The sequence below is a fragment of the Rhipicephalus sanguineus genome, chromosome 6 (genome assembly GCF_013339695.2).
Source record: "Rhipicephalus sanguineus isolate Rsan-2018 chromosome 6, BIME_Rsan_1.4, whole genome shotgun sequence".
In the NCBI taxonomy this organism is placed as follows: Eukaryota; Metazoa; Arthropoda; class Arachnida; order Ixodida; family Ixodidae; genus Rhipicephalus; species Rhipicephalus sanguineus.
Genome location: NC_051181.1, coordinates 8,622,128 through 8,636,699, shown reverse-complemented (window position 1 = coordinate 8,636,699; position 14,572 = coordinate 8,622,128). Strand labels below are relative to the sequence as shown.

The window sequence follows — 14,572 nt, the reverse complement described above, 5'->3', positions numbered from 1 at the left end:
TTTTTTTTTTTTACGAAATCGCGTCTGCATTCAAAATGATTTCTTCGTTCGCATGTGTTGCCAATTTTTCACGCAGAGTCCATCGCTTGCTCACATTTTCATGTCTGTATGTGAATTTCCATATATTTTGCTATTGTATCTATTTTTTCCTGAATTGCCCCCCTGCAATAATGCCCTCGTGGCGCTGCAGGAACTTGTATAAAAAAATAAATAAAAAAATAAAATAGAAGCAGCCTATAAACAACCTGCATCGCCTAGCCAAGGCCTACAAACAAGCTAGAAGCAACCAGATCAGTCTTCAGAATTTGTCCAGTTTTGCTGTTTTGAGCTCTGCGCGGCTTGTGCAAACTTTGCGAGTTTTTTTTTTCCCTCTAGGCTATGTCTTTTGAGAAAGAGCCCACATATTTTAACCTTGCGAAGCAATTGTACTGAGAATTTCATCGCTGACGCTTTTAACCATTTTAAGTCCATGTGGAAGTGACCACATCCCGATAATCCTGAATGCGCCAAGTGACCTTGCTCTGCAGGCCCCTTCGTGGAAAATGGACTTAACTGATTGGGAACAGTAGTGAAGTCTTACTTCGTGTCATGGGCTGACGTGCCCATTCTAAGCATTGATGATGTCGTGAACTATCTTACAGCGTTCATACTTGATGCCGCCTCTAAAATCAAGCGAGCGGCATGGATTCCAAGCGACATGTTCCCTGGTGGAACGATGCTTGCAGGAAAGCGGGGAGGAAGCAGAACAAAGCATGGCGGTTTCTTAACGACTCTCCGACAGCAGAAAACTTTGAAATCTTCATTCACGTCAAATCCCAGGCCAGGAGAATGCACAGACAAGCTGGACAAGACAGCTGGACGAAGTTTATATCGAGTATCAACTCGTACCCAGATGAGGCAAAAGTATGGAATAGGGTAAAGAAAGTGAATGGTCAAAACTGTATTCACGGCCATTGGTGAATACCCAGGGTGAAAGGTTGGAAGATCGAGCTAACTTCCTTGGTGCACATTTTGAACACTTATCGAGCCCGTCCGCACACTGCTCCGAAACCTTCCAGAGGCGAATACAAATCGTGAAAGCTTGAATACTTTGAGTGGCCATCCGTACATTGACTTTGCCTAATGTCACCTGCAACGCTGGTAACGCCAAAGCATTGCTGGTCAAAGAGGGCTGAGAACTGAGGAGAAAGTTTCAGGGGCTTTAGTTCAAGCAATAGAACTGAATAAAGTAAGAGGACCAGGACGTCACTGTATGAACAAATTTTGTTCCTGTGGACACGGCTAAAATAGATGCGCACAGACACTAGCATGCCTTGATTTGTGCCTTGTCTTGGGTACCGGTGAGATGCTTTTCTTTTCTGCCGAGAACACCAGCTGGTCAATATTGATCTGGAGTACCCCACTACTACGGATTGTAATAGAAACTTTGTGGCATTTGAATTTATGCTAATATAGTGCATGTGCTTTCTGTAGAATTGAGGAACCCACCAGCAGTATTTGAGCAAGCGTATTGAAAGCAGTGTCTGAATTACACTAAATTGGCACGGAAATGTTGCGTAAAAGGTTAGCAATCCATTTCATTGCAGCAACATTGCTTTGAGCAGCGGAGTGGCAGTGTGCCCACTACCAGGAATTTGCTGGGATAAGTTCACTCTTCAGGCTGCTGTACTCTTCATGCGGAATATTTGCGCGGGTTGTCGGATGTGCCTTCTAAACCTAAGCCTGCTTTTTGCAGCCGCGGATGGGCCCACCCAGCCAGCCCAAGCGAGCACGTCCTGGTGCGGCCATGCCAGTTCCCCTGGGCCGGTTGCAGCGCAATGTCACTGGCTCTGCCCTCAACCTGGGCAGTAATGGTGCACGCTCAAAGGGTCAGTCACACCCATCCCATCAACTTGGATTCAAAAAAATTCGGCAGATCCCACGTACCGTGGGAGTCTATGTTATGCGAAGCATGCGGCGGGTAGGTGACTGGCGTAACTTTTTTTAGTGAGCGACACGTTACAAAATGATGCTAAACATTTGTATAAATTTTATACGCACACATTTATATGCTGAAGAGCCGCATATGTGTTATATAACCAGTTGTTTACGGTTGGGTAACGCTGCCAATGGCAACGTGGGTATTACCAACACCAGAAGCGGTAAAGTTATATGTAGTGCTTATACGTGACCTGAGAACACACGCACATTTCACGAACCCGTGTGCATGTGTGCAAGAAGTTCTTGACAGTTCTTGAACAAGGGCATCATCACCATGATCAGTGAGCACCAGCAGCTGGTCATGACCTGTTATAGGATCCGGTCGGGATCGTGGGGACGAGGGGTCCATGTGTAGTGAAATATGTGGTATAGTAGAGCTGTTGGAATTCGTGGATGCCTCGGTCATTTCGTCGACAAATTTTCTGTCGACAGAGCCAGCGACATGTCGGAACCTGAAGCTACCCTTCGCGTTGGTGAGGTACAGGCCGTCGAGGCTGGTAGGCCTGGATAGTGCTACGTAGACCAACATCAGTGGCTGGTGTTTGTCGTATTCGTAGGCTACCTGGGCTTATGTGGCCTACGCAGCCTAGTCCACAAAGCGGCTGTCAATGAATCTGGCATCATCCTCGGTCAGCATGAGGCCATCGCCCAGCCTCGTAAGAAATGAAGAGGAGACTGCGTCGTTCTGGTGGACGAAGTGCACATTACGGTGCGGTGATGTGTATATCATATGTAACTTTCGTTAATGTATTTCTCTGGGGTCGAGGAATGCTTCAATATATCTTGCTGAATCATAGGAATACAAACGTATTCTTTATTAGACTGCTATAAAAGCGGAGTCAACCCTGGAACTACAGACGTTAATCTGATATGACGCCTGCATCGTAGGGGTACACATCGTAGGAGTATCATGTAGTGTTTATTCCGTTCTTTTAAAATTAAAGAGCCAGCACCACAACCACAATTGACGTTGCACCGATATAACGCCTGCGTATGCTGTTTTTCCAAACCAGTTTATAGACCTGGCGTGTCTCAGTGGTAGAATATCTGATTGCCACGCAGAATGCTTGGGTTCGATTCCGGCTGGGATCATAATTTTCATTCTTTCCATTCGTTCAGTCAACGCTGCCGATGTTGGTTTTCCTTAACGCTCTAGCATTTAAGTTACCAATTTCGGTTCTCGCTGTTCCTGGGTAGATATAAACTGTCAATCACCTGTGGCGCATACCCGTACACCGCGGCCCGTGGTAAACGGGTATGTGCCACACGTGTCTAGTGGAAAGGGTTTGACGATGTACGCGACAGGACTTCAATGTTATTCATGTGCTGAACTGGCAATCATATTCGTCAAATACTCTTACCCTCCCATGCCAATTTTGGTCTACATCAAGTTAAGGAGGCGATCATGAGAGCGCCAGACGTAGGCGGCTAGATAGATAGATAGATACGTAGATAGAAACGCTCAAAGTGCCAGAGGTTTGCTAAGAAATGCTTCGCATTTAAAACAATTATAGATGCATTTCTTTTGGGTCACAGAACATGAAAAAGCTTTTATTATTCTCAACTTCAGCAGTTACATTCCACGTACATTACAATAATTACAGGGGGCAGTTTTGACAAATCTAGGGAATAATAATTGACATATGTTAAATGTGTTCGCGGATGTTCAACAATTTCAAATATCCTTGTTCAGTCGGCGTTCCATGGCATAATTTTTTCATCGGCTTTTGCTCAGGTGCGGGCTGCACGCGGATCAGGCCTCTAGCGATGCATTTACACACTGTAGTGCCACTGCGACTACTGTGTTGCATAATTCAAAGCTGGGGACATAGAGGAATGCAGTAGGGACCGCAGTCATCTGTTCGTCTTATCAGGAGTTCGGCTTATCAGAAGTGCCCCTAAAGAGAGACATGCTAACATGCCAAGTGCATCCAGATATGTTACTTGACAACACTGAATGGTGTAGACTTACAATGGGGGCAAAAAGAACAAGAAAAAGCATTTATTTGGCTCATCTAGATAAAACCTGTGCCTTCAAGCAGAGTATTTACACAAATCTTATGAGCTCCCGATTTTGCTTGTTCAAAAATAAAAATGCTCGTGAAGATATTTGCTACGACATTTTAATGATAAAATTGTCATTATATGCTGAGTTGCTTAAAGGCTGCAAGGTTTTCTTCGAGGTCCGGATATTTTCCCGTTTTCGGCCCGTAGTAACTTTTCCTGAGCGACGTGCAGCTGAAGATATCAGATTGTGCCACTCACGGTCACAAGCCTCGCGCACACGAAAAAGACACAACACAGCTATATTCAGTGTGCAAAATAGCCTTCCTTTGTCGTGCACTTCCATAGTCAAAATGGCTCATCACAATTTGCACTGCACTGGGAACAGATAGAACGCGCACGAACAGACCACAAACTGTGCTCGGCCGCCATTGTGTGATGGTGATGACAATGCACCTGACCCCTCTGACGGGAGTGCGCCGCAAACATGGCTTCGGTTTCGTACTCGATCGTAATGCACAGAATTTGTCTTCCCACTGTCTCTTTCTTTTTTTTTCCCCACTCCCCTTGCGTTTGCCCCTCTGACCGCGGCGGAGGGGCCCCAAGCTCTGGTGTTCTTCTGTTCTCCTTTGTACTCCAGCTGAGAAACCGAAGAACAGGGGGGGATACAAAAGGACGCAATGGCTTGGGGGTCCAGTTGTAAATCCCCCTATTGCTATCGTTTCCTTGCTATCGTTTCCTTGCTATCGTTTTCTTGCTATCGCAATCATTGCTTCCCCTTGCGGCGAAACTGACTTTTTATTCTTTTTGCTTTTTCTCGCTCGCCTGAATGCCCCACCAAGACTGCAGTGTTCGTTTTGCAAAATCGCTAGCGTTGTCGATCACTGCGAAAGTTCGTCTTAACAGAAGAGTACAGTAGGGCGGTTCGTTTTAAGCGAATTTTTTTTGCATTGCGTCTATGGGAAACCAAAGAAACGGTCCCGTGTTGTTCGGCATAAGCGAGAATTCGTCTTAACCGAGTTCGTCTTAATGGGAGTTCACTGTATTTCATTTTGCAATTCATTGCTGCCATCAAGCTAATTCCCGTTCAATGAGCTTGGCTCATCGGCACTCTTGTCCGACAGTGGCGAAAGCGTGGTTGTTTGCTGGCAGCTCCGAGGAGACTCCACTGCCGCAACGAAGGTGCATTTTATTGGTCACATAATTACAGAACTCACGCAGTCACCTTAATATTCACATCATACAAATGTGGCCGTTCAGCATCGACATGCACGTAGCACTTGCACAAACATCACCGTACTCAATGATCGACTCGGTCCCGCAAAAGTGGTCAATCAACTGCTCTCCTCTGATGAGATTCACACCGCAAAAATGTTTTTCAATGCCAGATATCTTTTTTAAACCCCCAGAGCAGACGACAGGGCGGGCAGGGCACGTGAACGTGCAGAGAGAGCACAGTCAAAAGGACAGAGCGACCGGTGTTTGCAAGAAAGGTGGCAAAGCCCGAGCGCCGCTAAGACGTCCCAGTGCTGGGGAGGCCCTCTTCTCAGCTCCTTCCTCTTGTCATTGTCCTGCTTTTCTGATCTGGCTGCTTCTGAACAATTCCAGCATGCCATTGTGATTGTTCCTCTGCTACAGGACTCTTTTGAAGTTACTGAAAAACCTGTTTTCAGAAGACTTCTCTGAAGCAGCAGTGCAATTTTGGCCATCTCGTTGAGGGTTACCGTTGACCTTGCTTACATTGATATTGTCGCGGGTGAAACAAGACAGACAACCAGGAGTCGACGTCTGCCCCGGAACCAGAGCAGCAAAAAAACGTTCTCTTCTTCTTCACACCCAAACGTGTACAGTATAACGTCATTACAACAGACCTTCATAGTGAAGAGGATTTTGATCTGTTGTAAAGGGAGTATGTAAAATCCAAGTACTGTTACAACAGACTTTTATGTAAACGCTGAATGGGTCTGTTATAACCGGAGAGAATTACAAGTGACAAACATGATCTTAATCTTAACGGGGGAACAAAAAAAATAATAAATGCGATTTTTGGAAAATGTCATTTTTAGTTTCTGTAGACTTTTTTCTATCTGATTCCAAAATATCTTCACTGAAAACTACGTAGCGGTTCTATAAAAAATTTTTTGCACCTGCCGACTTGGCGAAAATTAAAAAAACAAAACAAAAAAACAGCGTTTTCCAAAATTATAGCTCTGTAACGGCGCAACCGGGCGCCACCATTTTGGGCTCGTCGTAAAGAGCATTTCTCCGTGTTCAAGTTCTTTGTTTCAGCTAGCTCCTCCATTCAGTAACAAGCGTACAAAAAGCACATGTTTGAAAGTTCAATTCAAGGCCTCCGATTGGCTGCTTCTGCCATGATGCTCGCTTCGGGATCGTCGTCTACTGCTTGTGCATCGCGAGGTCTTGGCTATCAAAAATTGCGCTACTTAGTGACGTGTTCGCACTCGTTCTGTGTTCACGGGTTGACAATAATTTAGAACACTTTAGTTTGGCAGCTGCAAGCGGAAGCTTAATCATCGGATTACGGTTGCGCGCCGCACTCGTCGCGAACATCGCATACGTGTGACTGTATAGCGTTGACTCGTTGGACCCGCTGTTAGAGGTTTTTCTTATCAGCACGTCGGAGCTAATGACGAATACCACTGCGGGACAACTCTTTGTACTCTCAATCGAGCATGACATACTTTGAAACATCTGTGAAGAAGAAGATGCGCCTCCATCGAGCAGCATCGCCAACGCTCGGCTCGTGTTTCGGATCGCCGCTGTGCCTCTGGACGCTTCTTCTCGCTTGCTTGCCGCTGACGACCATTACGTCTTTCAATGACCAATAAACCTCTTCACATTTGGTGGAGGGTGCTGTTCATCCCCGTCGCTACACCCTGGAGCTGCGTAGCCGGACGCTACCGCCGATCATGACTGACCACGCAAACCCACCGGCGCCTTCGTCCCTGTCCGTCACCTGCACCGGGCTTCCTCGGCTCCGGGACCCAAAGGTCTTCAGCGGTGCAGATGAGACCGACGTGGAAGACTGGCTTGACCACTACGAACTGGTGAGCGCGCATAATAAGTGGGATGACCCCGACAAGCTAGGCTACGTCATATTTTATCTGACTGGCGTCGCCGAATTGTGGTACAACAACCACAAACAGAACATCCCCACATGGACCGTCTTCAAGACGTCCTGCTCTGAAGTATTCGGTCGACCAGCTGTCCGCAAGCAGCGCGCAGAGCAACGCTTGCGCGTCCGCTCACAGCAGACTGGAGAAAGCTTCACCAGCTATATTGAGGACGTCGTCGACCTTTGTCGACGTGTCAACGACACCATGCCCGAAGCTGACAGGATCAAACAAATCCTGAAGGGCATTGACGATGGCGCATTCCAAATGCTCTTGGCTAGGAATCCGGGCACAGTTTCAGAAGTCGTCAGCTTGTGTCAGAGCTACGACGAGTTGAAGAAGCAGCGCGCTCTGACTCGGCAGCCTCCACGGGGTGGCGAGTCGCTGTGCAGTCTCGACACCATGCCTGACCATTCGACGTTGCTTCAGCAGGTTCGAGACTTCGTCCGCGAGGAAGTTGCCCGCCAACTTTCCTTAATGCCTTTTACTCACGAGCCTACCACCCGTCTGCCCACCCCGCTCCGCACTGTTATTTCGGAGGAGGTTGCCCACGCTGTTCCCCCTGCACGCCGCGAGCCGCCTCCATCCAGCCCTGTTCACTACGCGCGTGCATCGGAGCCTGTGGCCGCTCCTGTCGCCCATGCGCAAGCCGTGCAGCCTGTAGCCGCGCCCCTCACGTATGCTGACGTTCTGCGTAGGCTTCCGCAACCACCTTACACTACGCACTCGCAGCCCACGCAACCGCCTGTCTATCCTTCCACTTGGGCAGCACCGACAATCGCCAATCCATGGAGGACGCCTGATAATCGACCGATTTGCTACGCCTGCTACACTCCTGGACACGTTGCCCCCCAAACTTTCGGCGACCGTGCCCGCTCGTCGCAAGCCGGAAGCCAGCCCTTCCTCCAATACGTTCCTGGCCCATCACCGCGCGATGCCCCTACTCACCGCCCTGACTTCCAGCCGCAGCGCTCACCATCTCCTCGGCGGCGATCGCCGTCCCCCATGCGTCGCCGGCCCGGACCCTCCGACCAGGAAAACTAAACGCCGCAGTTCAAGAGGCAAGAACTGCGCCATCTCCGAACTGTCCAAGCCCTCACTCCTCCCCAAATAACGTGGTCGCCATAACTGTTGAAGGTGTTCGTACTTTTGCCCTTGTGGACACCGGCGCCGCCGTTTCTGTCATAGCCGCTAATCTCTGCCGTGTATTACGAAAGGTAACGACGCCGCTTTCGGGACTGTCGCTCCACACCGCAAGCGCGCAGCAAGTGACGCCTCTCGCAGCCTGCACTGCAAGAGTGGTCATTGAAGGCAATCTGTACATCGTTGAGTTCATTGTCCTTTCTGCCTGTTCGCATGACGTCATCCTCGGGTGGGACTTCCTATCCCGCCATAATGCCGTCATCGACTGCGCACGCGCCGAAGTTGAGTTTTCCCCATTGTGTGACGCCCCATTACTTGACGCTCTTCATCAGCCGCCCAAGCTGCTCGTTCGTGAGGATACCGACATTCCGCCTGGCACTTTCGCACTGGTCCCTGTTTCCTGCAACGCCCACACCGACGCTACAGTCTTTTTCACGCCGTCCGATGTCTTCACGAGTCGTAGAGCTCTGCCGCTACCTTTCGCAACGATTGACATCGCCGCCGGCAGCAGCAATATATTCGTCTTGAATCCGCTCTCTGCACCTGTCACGCTGCTTGCAGGCGAATGTCTCGGCCGCGTGTAAGATCTCGACTCTTCGTCTTTGGTTGACGTCCCGGATGACTGCTGCGACCCACCAAATGCCCTGTCGGCACTCGGGGAGTCATCCAGTGATATATTTTCCAGTGCCATCGCCGATACCCTCACCCCTGCCGAACACGCTGACCTACTTGCTCTTCTGCACGAGTTCCGGAATTCTTTCGATGTGTCGCAACCTCAACTGGGCCGCACGTCGCAAGTACAACATTACGTCGACACCGGTTTACACCAGCCGCTGCGTCAAAGACCATACCGCGTCTCCGCTGAAGAGCGCCGCGTCATTAACAACCAAGTCGAAGACATGCTTCGTAGAGACGTTATTCGACCATCGCACAGTCCCTGGGCGTCTCCTGTCGTACTGGTGCGTAAGAAAGATGGATCTATCCGGTTTTGCGTGGACTACCGTCGTTTGAATAAGATAACCCGCAAGGACGTCTATCCTTTGCCGCGCATTGACGACGCCATTGACACCCTTCACGGCGCAGAATTCTTCTCGTCACTGGACTTGCGGTCTGGCTATTGGCAAGTTCCTATGGCTGAAGCCGATCGCCAGAAGACTGCGTTTATTACACCTGATGGCCTATACGAGTTTAACGTCATGCCCTTTGGACTTTGTAACGCGCCTGCTACGTTTGAACGACTTATGGATAATACACTACGTGGTCTAAAGTGGTCTATGTGCCTGTGTTACCTCGACGATGTCGTGGTTTTCTCCCATGATTTCCCTACACACCTCCGTCGCCTCAGGCACGTTTTGACTTGTCTGACCAACGCTGGCCTTCAGCTTAAGCTCAAAAAATGCCGCTTCGCTGCCCGGGAGCTCGTCATCTTAGGCCACATCGTGTCCAAACAGGGCGTATTACCTGACCCTGCAAAATTTCGTGCAGTCGCGGAATTCCCTAAGCCCACGACCATGAAGGAACTTCGAAGTTTTGTAGGTCTATGCTCCTATTTCCGGTGCTTTGTTCGCAATTTTGCATCCATCATGTCACCGTTAACCCAGCTTCTTCGCGGCGACGTGAACCTCTCCTCCTGGTCCTCTGCATGTGACGTAGCCTTCGCTACACTGCGCCGCCTGCTCACTTCCCCACCTATTCTTCGTCACTTCGATCCGACGGCTCCTACCGAAGTACACACAGACGCCAGCGGGGTCGGGCTTGGCGCTGTCCTCGCTCAACGAAAGCCCGGCTATTCCGAATACGTCGTCGCCTACGCTAGTCGCACGCTGACGAAAGCCGAAACGAATTACAGCGTGACTGAAAAAGAGTGTTTGGCTCTGGTGTGGGCGCTTGGAAAGTTCCGGCCGTACTTATACGGCCGCCCGTTCAAACTAGTAAACGATCACCACGCGCTTTGCTGGCTCGCCACGTTGAAGGACCCTTCTGGCCGCCTAGCGCGATGGGCACTTCGCATCCAGGAGTACGACATTCGCGTCGTATACCGCTGCGGACGCAAACACTCTGACGCTGACGCCCTCTCCCGCTCACCTTTACCGCCAGATCCAGCGTGCGCAACCACATGCGTCCACTCCTTGTCATCTCTCGATCTCGACTCCATTGCCACCGAACAACGTCGTGACCCGTGGATCGCTTCTCTTCTTGATTATCTATGTGGAACATCCACCATTCCTGTATCTCGATCCCTCCGTCGTCAAGCTTCCCATTTCACCATCCGCGATCAACTGCTTCATCGCCGCAACTACGCTGCCGATGGCCGCCGATGGCTACTGGTCATTCCACGCAGCTTGCGATCACAAGTATGTGCCTCTCTTCACGACGATCCGCAATGTGGCCATGCCGGGGTGTTCAAGACATACGAGCGCCTTCGCCATCGCTATTACTGGCGCGGCATGTACAATTTTGTGCGGAAATTCGTGCAGTGCTGTCCTGACTGCCAACGACGCAAATCGACACCTTTACGTGCGACCGGCGCATTGCAGCCGCTTCCATGCCCTGCCAAGCCATTTGATCGCGTCGGCGTTGACCTCTACGGTCCCCTTCCAATGACCGCAGATGGCAACCGGTGGATTATCGTGGCTGTCGACCACCTGACACGCTACGCCGAAACTGCCGCTTTGCCTAGCGCTACCACTCGGGATGTCGCCTCTTTCATTTTACGTCACTTTATCCTTCGACATGGCGCCCCTCGAGAGCTCCTTAGTGACAGAGGCCGCGCTTTTCTCTCCGAGGTCGTCGAAGCTCTGCTCTCGGAATGCCACGTCATTCATCGGACAACCACAGCATACCACCCGCAGACTAACGGGCTCACGGAACGGTTTAACCGCACCCTGGGTGATATGCTCTCGATGTACGTCGCATCTGACCATACCAACTGGGACCATGTCCTCCCTTATGTAACATTCGCATACAATACCGCGATACAAACAACTACCGGATTTTCGCCTTTCTTTCTCCTTTACGGACGCGAGCCTTCACATACTATTGACACCCTACTTCCCTACCGTCCTGATGCTTCCGAGTGTCCACCTGTCTCCGAAGCTGCTCGACAAGCCGAAGAGTGCCGCCAGCTCGCCCGCACGTTTACCTCGCAAGAGCAGCAGCGACAGAAAGAAAACCGCAGCACTTCACTTCCAGACCCTAGCTATGCCCCAGGGTCTCTCGTATGGCTCTCTGTCCCATACCAGACTCCGGGACTCTCCTCGAAGCTCGTTCCAAGGTACGAGGGCCCTTACACCATCTTGGAGAAAACCTCTCCAGTTAATTTTCTTATCGAGCCAGTTTCTCGATCGGATGACATGTGCCGGCGTGGACGTGACATCGTCCATGTTTCCCACCTCAAGCCGTACCATGAGCCTCTACCTGAAACTTCTTAGGTCGCCAGGATGGCTCCTTTTTCAGCGGGGGCGATTGTGAAGAAGAAGATGCGCCTCCATCGAGCAGCATCGCCAACGCTCGGCTCGCTCGGCTCGTGTTTCGGATCGCCGCTGTGCCTCTGGACGCTTCTTGTCGCTTGCTTGCCGCTGACGACCATTACGTCTTTCAACGACCAATAAACCTCTTCACACATCGGGCACCGCGGCCACGCACATCGCAACCGAGCTTTGTACTCTATGTTGTGGATAGGCCTAACTCCGCTCACGGTGCCGACGTACGAGACAAATCCGAACTTTGCGGGCTAGTGGACATGCGAAAGCAAAGAAGCCGCAATGTCCTTTGTTGCAAGCAACGAATCGCATTGCCTGCTGGCTCCTCGGAACCGCAGATGGGCATTTTGCGCATCGGGAGCATACCCCCCGGCCACGCTCGCCGTGCAGCAACCGCTCGGAGAAGCGGTGGCAGCGGCTAGCAATTGCGCGCGTCAGCGTCCCCAAACGCAACACCAAGCACGCTGTGCACCAATTTTTTGTCACTACAGCTAGGCATAGCTGATCATTGACAGACCGGAGATCGGCGGCCTTCATTCTTAAATCGGTACGTCGATATCCGCGGCGCGCTGCTCCCGTCCTGAAAGCGCCGAAAGTATGCTTATAAGCAATGTTTGAAGTCGGAAGTTATTGAATTTGGTGTGTTCCGTGGTAGAAAAGTCCGCTATAAAGGTGTCCTGACCACCTTGCTGGCTTGACATTTTAGTCAATTATATCCGAATGTCCGTTGTAGCAGAATCTGTTGTAAACAAAGCTCAATCAATGGAACAAATACGGAGGTCGGCATAAGGCCGCAAATTGGTATGTAATATCCGAATGTCTGTTGTAAACAGTTCCGTTGTAACGAGGTTATACTGTATGTGCCACAGTGGGATGGTATGTGTCATTACCCCCTCTCCCAAAGAAGCATCGTCTCGATGCTGTATATGAGGGCAAAAGAGAAAATGAAGAAGGATACTATACAAGCAAAATAAATGTGTCGTGACACAAAATAACGTAGTCTGCTGCTATCAAACAATGAGTCAGATAACAAGAAAGAACAAAACGAAAAAGAGAAAACAAGAGGACACATGCTAAGTCGTCAATGAAGTCAATGTCACTTCACAGTCGAGTCACAGCGAGAAAAGTACGGTTTCAGCCTAGAAACATGGATGACTTCAGTTTGTGGAAGGCGACGGGAACGTCTCGAGGTGCCTTCTGGGAGAACCTCATAAGTACCGGATTTACTCGATTCTACCGCGCCCTCGATTGTAACGCGCACCCGTTTTCCGCGACCAAAAAAAAAAAAAGTAATACATCGATTGTAACGCGCACCCATCAAAAAAAGTCCGTAGGAGTCACACTTCGCACATTCAGAAGAACAAGTATTTGGGTTTTAAAGAACTGAAGTTTCAAAAAAGTAAAACACAGTCAAAAAGCGGGCCTTGCCGCTAAACTGTCACCACTACGGCGGCGATACGAGTCGCGTAATGGATCAGTCCTCGTCGCTGTCCGACAACTCCTTGTCGCTGTCAACACTCTTCGATTTCGGGAAACCGGCCCTGCTTTGGTCCACTGAGACCTTTTCGTGAAGCTTTGCTGTAAAAAATCTTCTGCTTCCGTTTGCGCCAGTCTCGCACGCACATTTCGGGAACTCCGAACGACCGCGATGCGGCCCAATTTCCGTCCGTCTCTCTGCACATGTAATAACTATTCTTTTAAATGCGGCATCGTGGTACACTCGTAGAGTATTTGGAGTCGGCACTTCCATGCCATCGATGCGAACGCAGAACGGGATGACAATCTCCTCTGCACACGTACGAACTGAAAAAAATGGCAGAAATGGCCAAGGCGCGTAGGAGGAGGCCATTTTGAAATGTCGATGGCAATACGATAACAGAGTTTCTTTTTTTTTCGGTACTCGATTCTAACGCGCATGCGATTTTTGGACTCGTTTTTCCGGAAAAAAGGTGCGCGTTAGATTCGGGTAAATACGGTAACATTGGTGAGATGTCGTACAATCTTGTAAGGGCCGAAGTAGCGGCGCAGCAGCTTTTCTGAATGGCTGCGCTGTCTGATGGGGTCCACACCCAGACTTCATCACCAGGATTGAAAGTAACTTCTCGGTGACAAAGATTGTAGCGGCGTGCGTCTGCAGTTTGGCGACACTGAATACGGCGTCGCGCAAGTTGACGGGCCTCCTCGGCGCATTCAGCGAACATTGCAGCATCCGTGGAAAACATGCCTAGGTTGTCGGGGAGGAGCGTGTCGTCGAGCATTGTGGTAACCTCTCGACCGTGGACTAAGCGAAAAGGGGTGAAACCTGTACTTTCTTTAATTGCAGTATTATACGCAAAAGTGACGTAAGGCAGGATATCGTCCCAGTTCTTGTGGTCAGTGGCTACATAGATTGACAGCTTGTCTGCAATCGTCTTGTTCAGTCAGCCCGTTTATTTGTGGGTGATAGGCCATTGTATTGCGATGTTCCGTGCCACTTAACTTCAAGACTTCTTGCAGCATCTCTGCAGTGAAAGCTGTCCCACAGTCAATGATGACGACAGCTGGCGCTCCGTGATGGAGAATGACGCTGTTAACAAAAAAATGGGCAACGTCTGCTGCGCTAGCTTTTGGAAGTGCTTTTGTTTTGCAGTACCGTGTTAAGTACAGTAGAACCTCGTTGATACGTTCCCGCTTAGTACGATTTCCCGGCTCCTACGCTCGAAATCGCGAAAATTAAAAATAACCCAATACAGCTGTGTGTAATACGTTCCGGTTAATACGTTCCCGGAAAATACGATTATTCGGCAGCAACGTTCAGCACCGCGGAAAACTGCGGTCGTATCATACGTT

The 14,572-nt window shown here is 50.0% G+C and overlaps 1 protein-coding gene across 1 annotated transcript in view; it reads left to right on the top strand.

Moving 5' to 3' along the window:
• The window catches only part of LOC119395588 (kinesin-like protein KIFC1), a 273,777-nt gene that overhangs the window by 20,633 nt on the left and 238,572 nt on the right, over positions 1-14,572 (top strand). Inside the window, exon 4 of the mRNA XM_037662566.2 lies at positions 1,736-1,868. Within this exon, the coding sequence (XP_037518494.1) occupies positions 1,736-1,868 (133 nt within the window). The remainder of the gene's footprint in view (positions 1-1,735; positions 1,869-14,572) is intronic.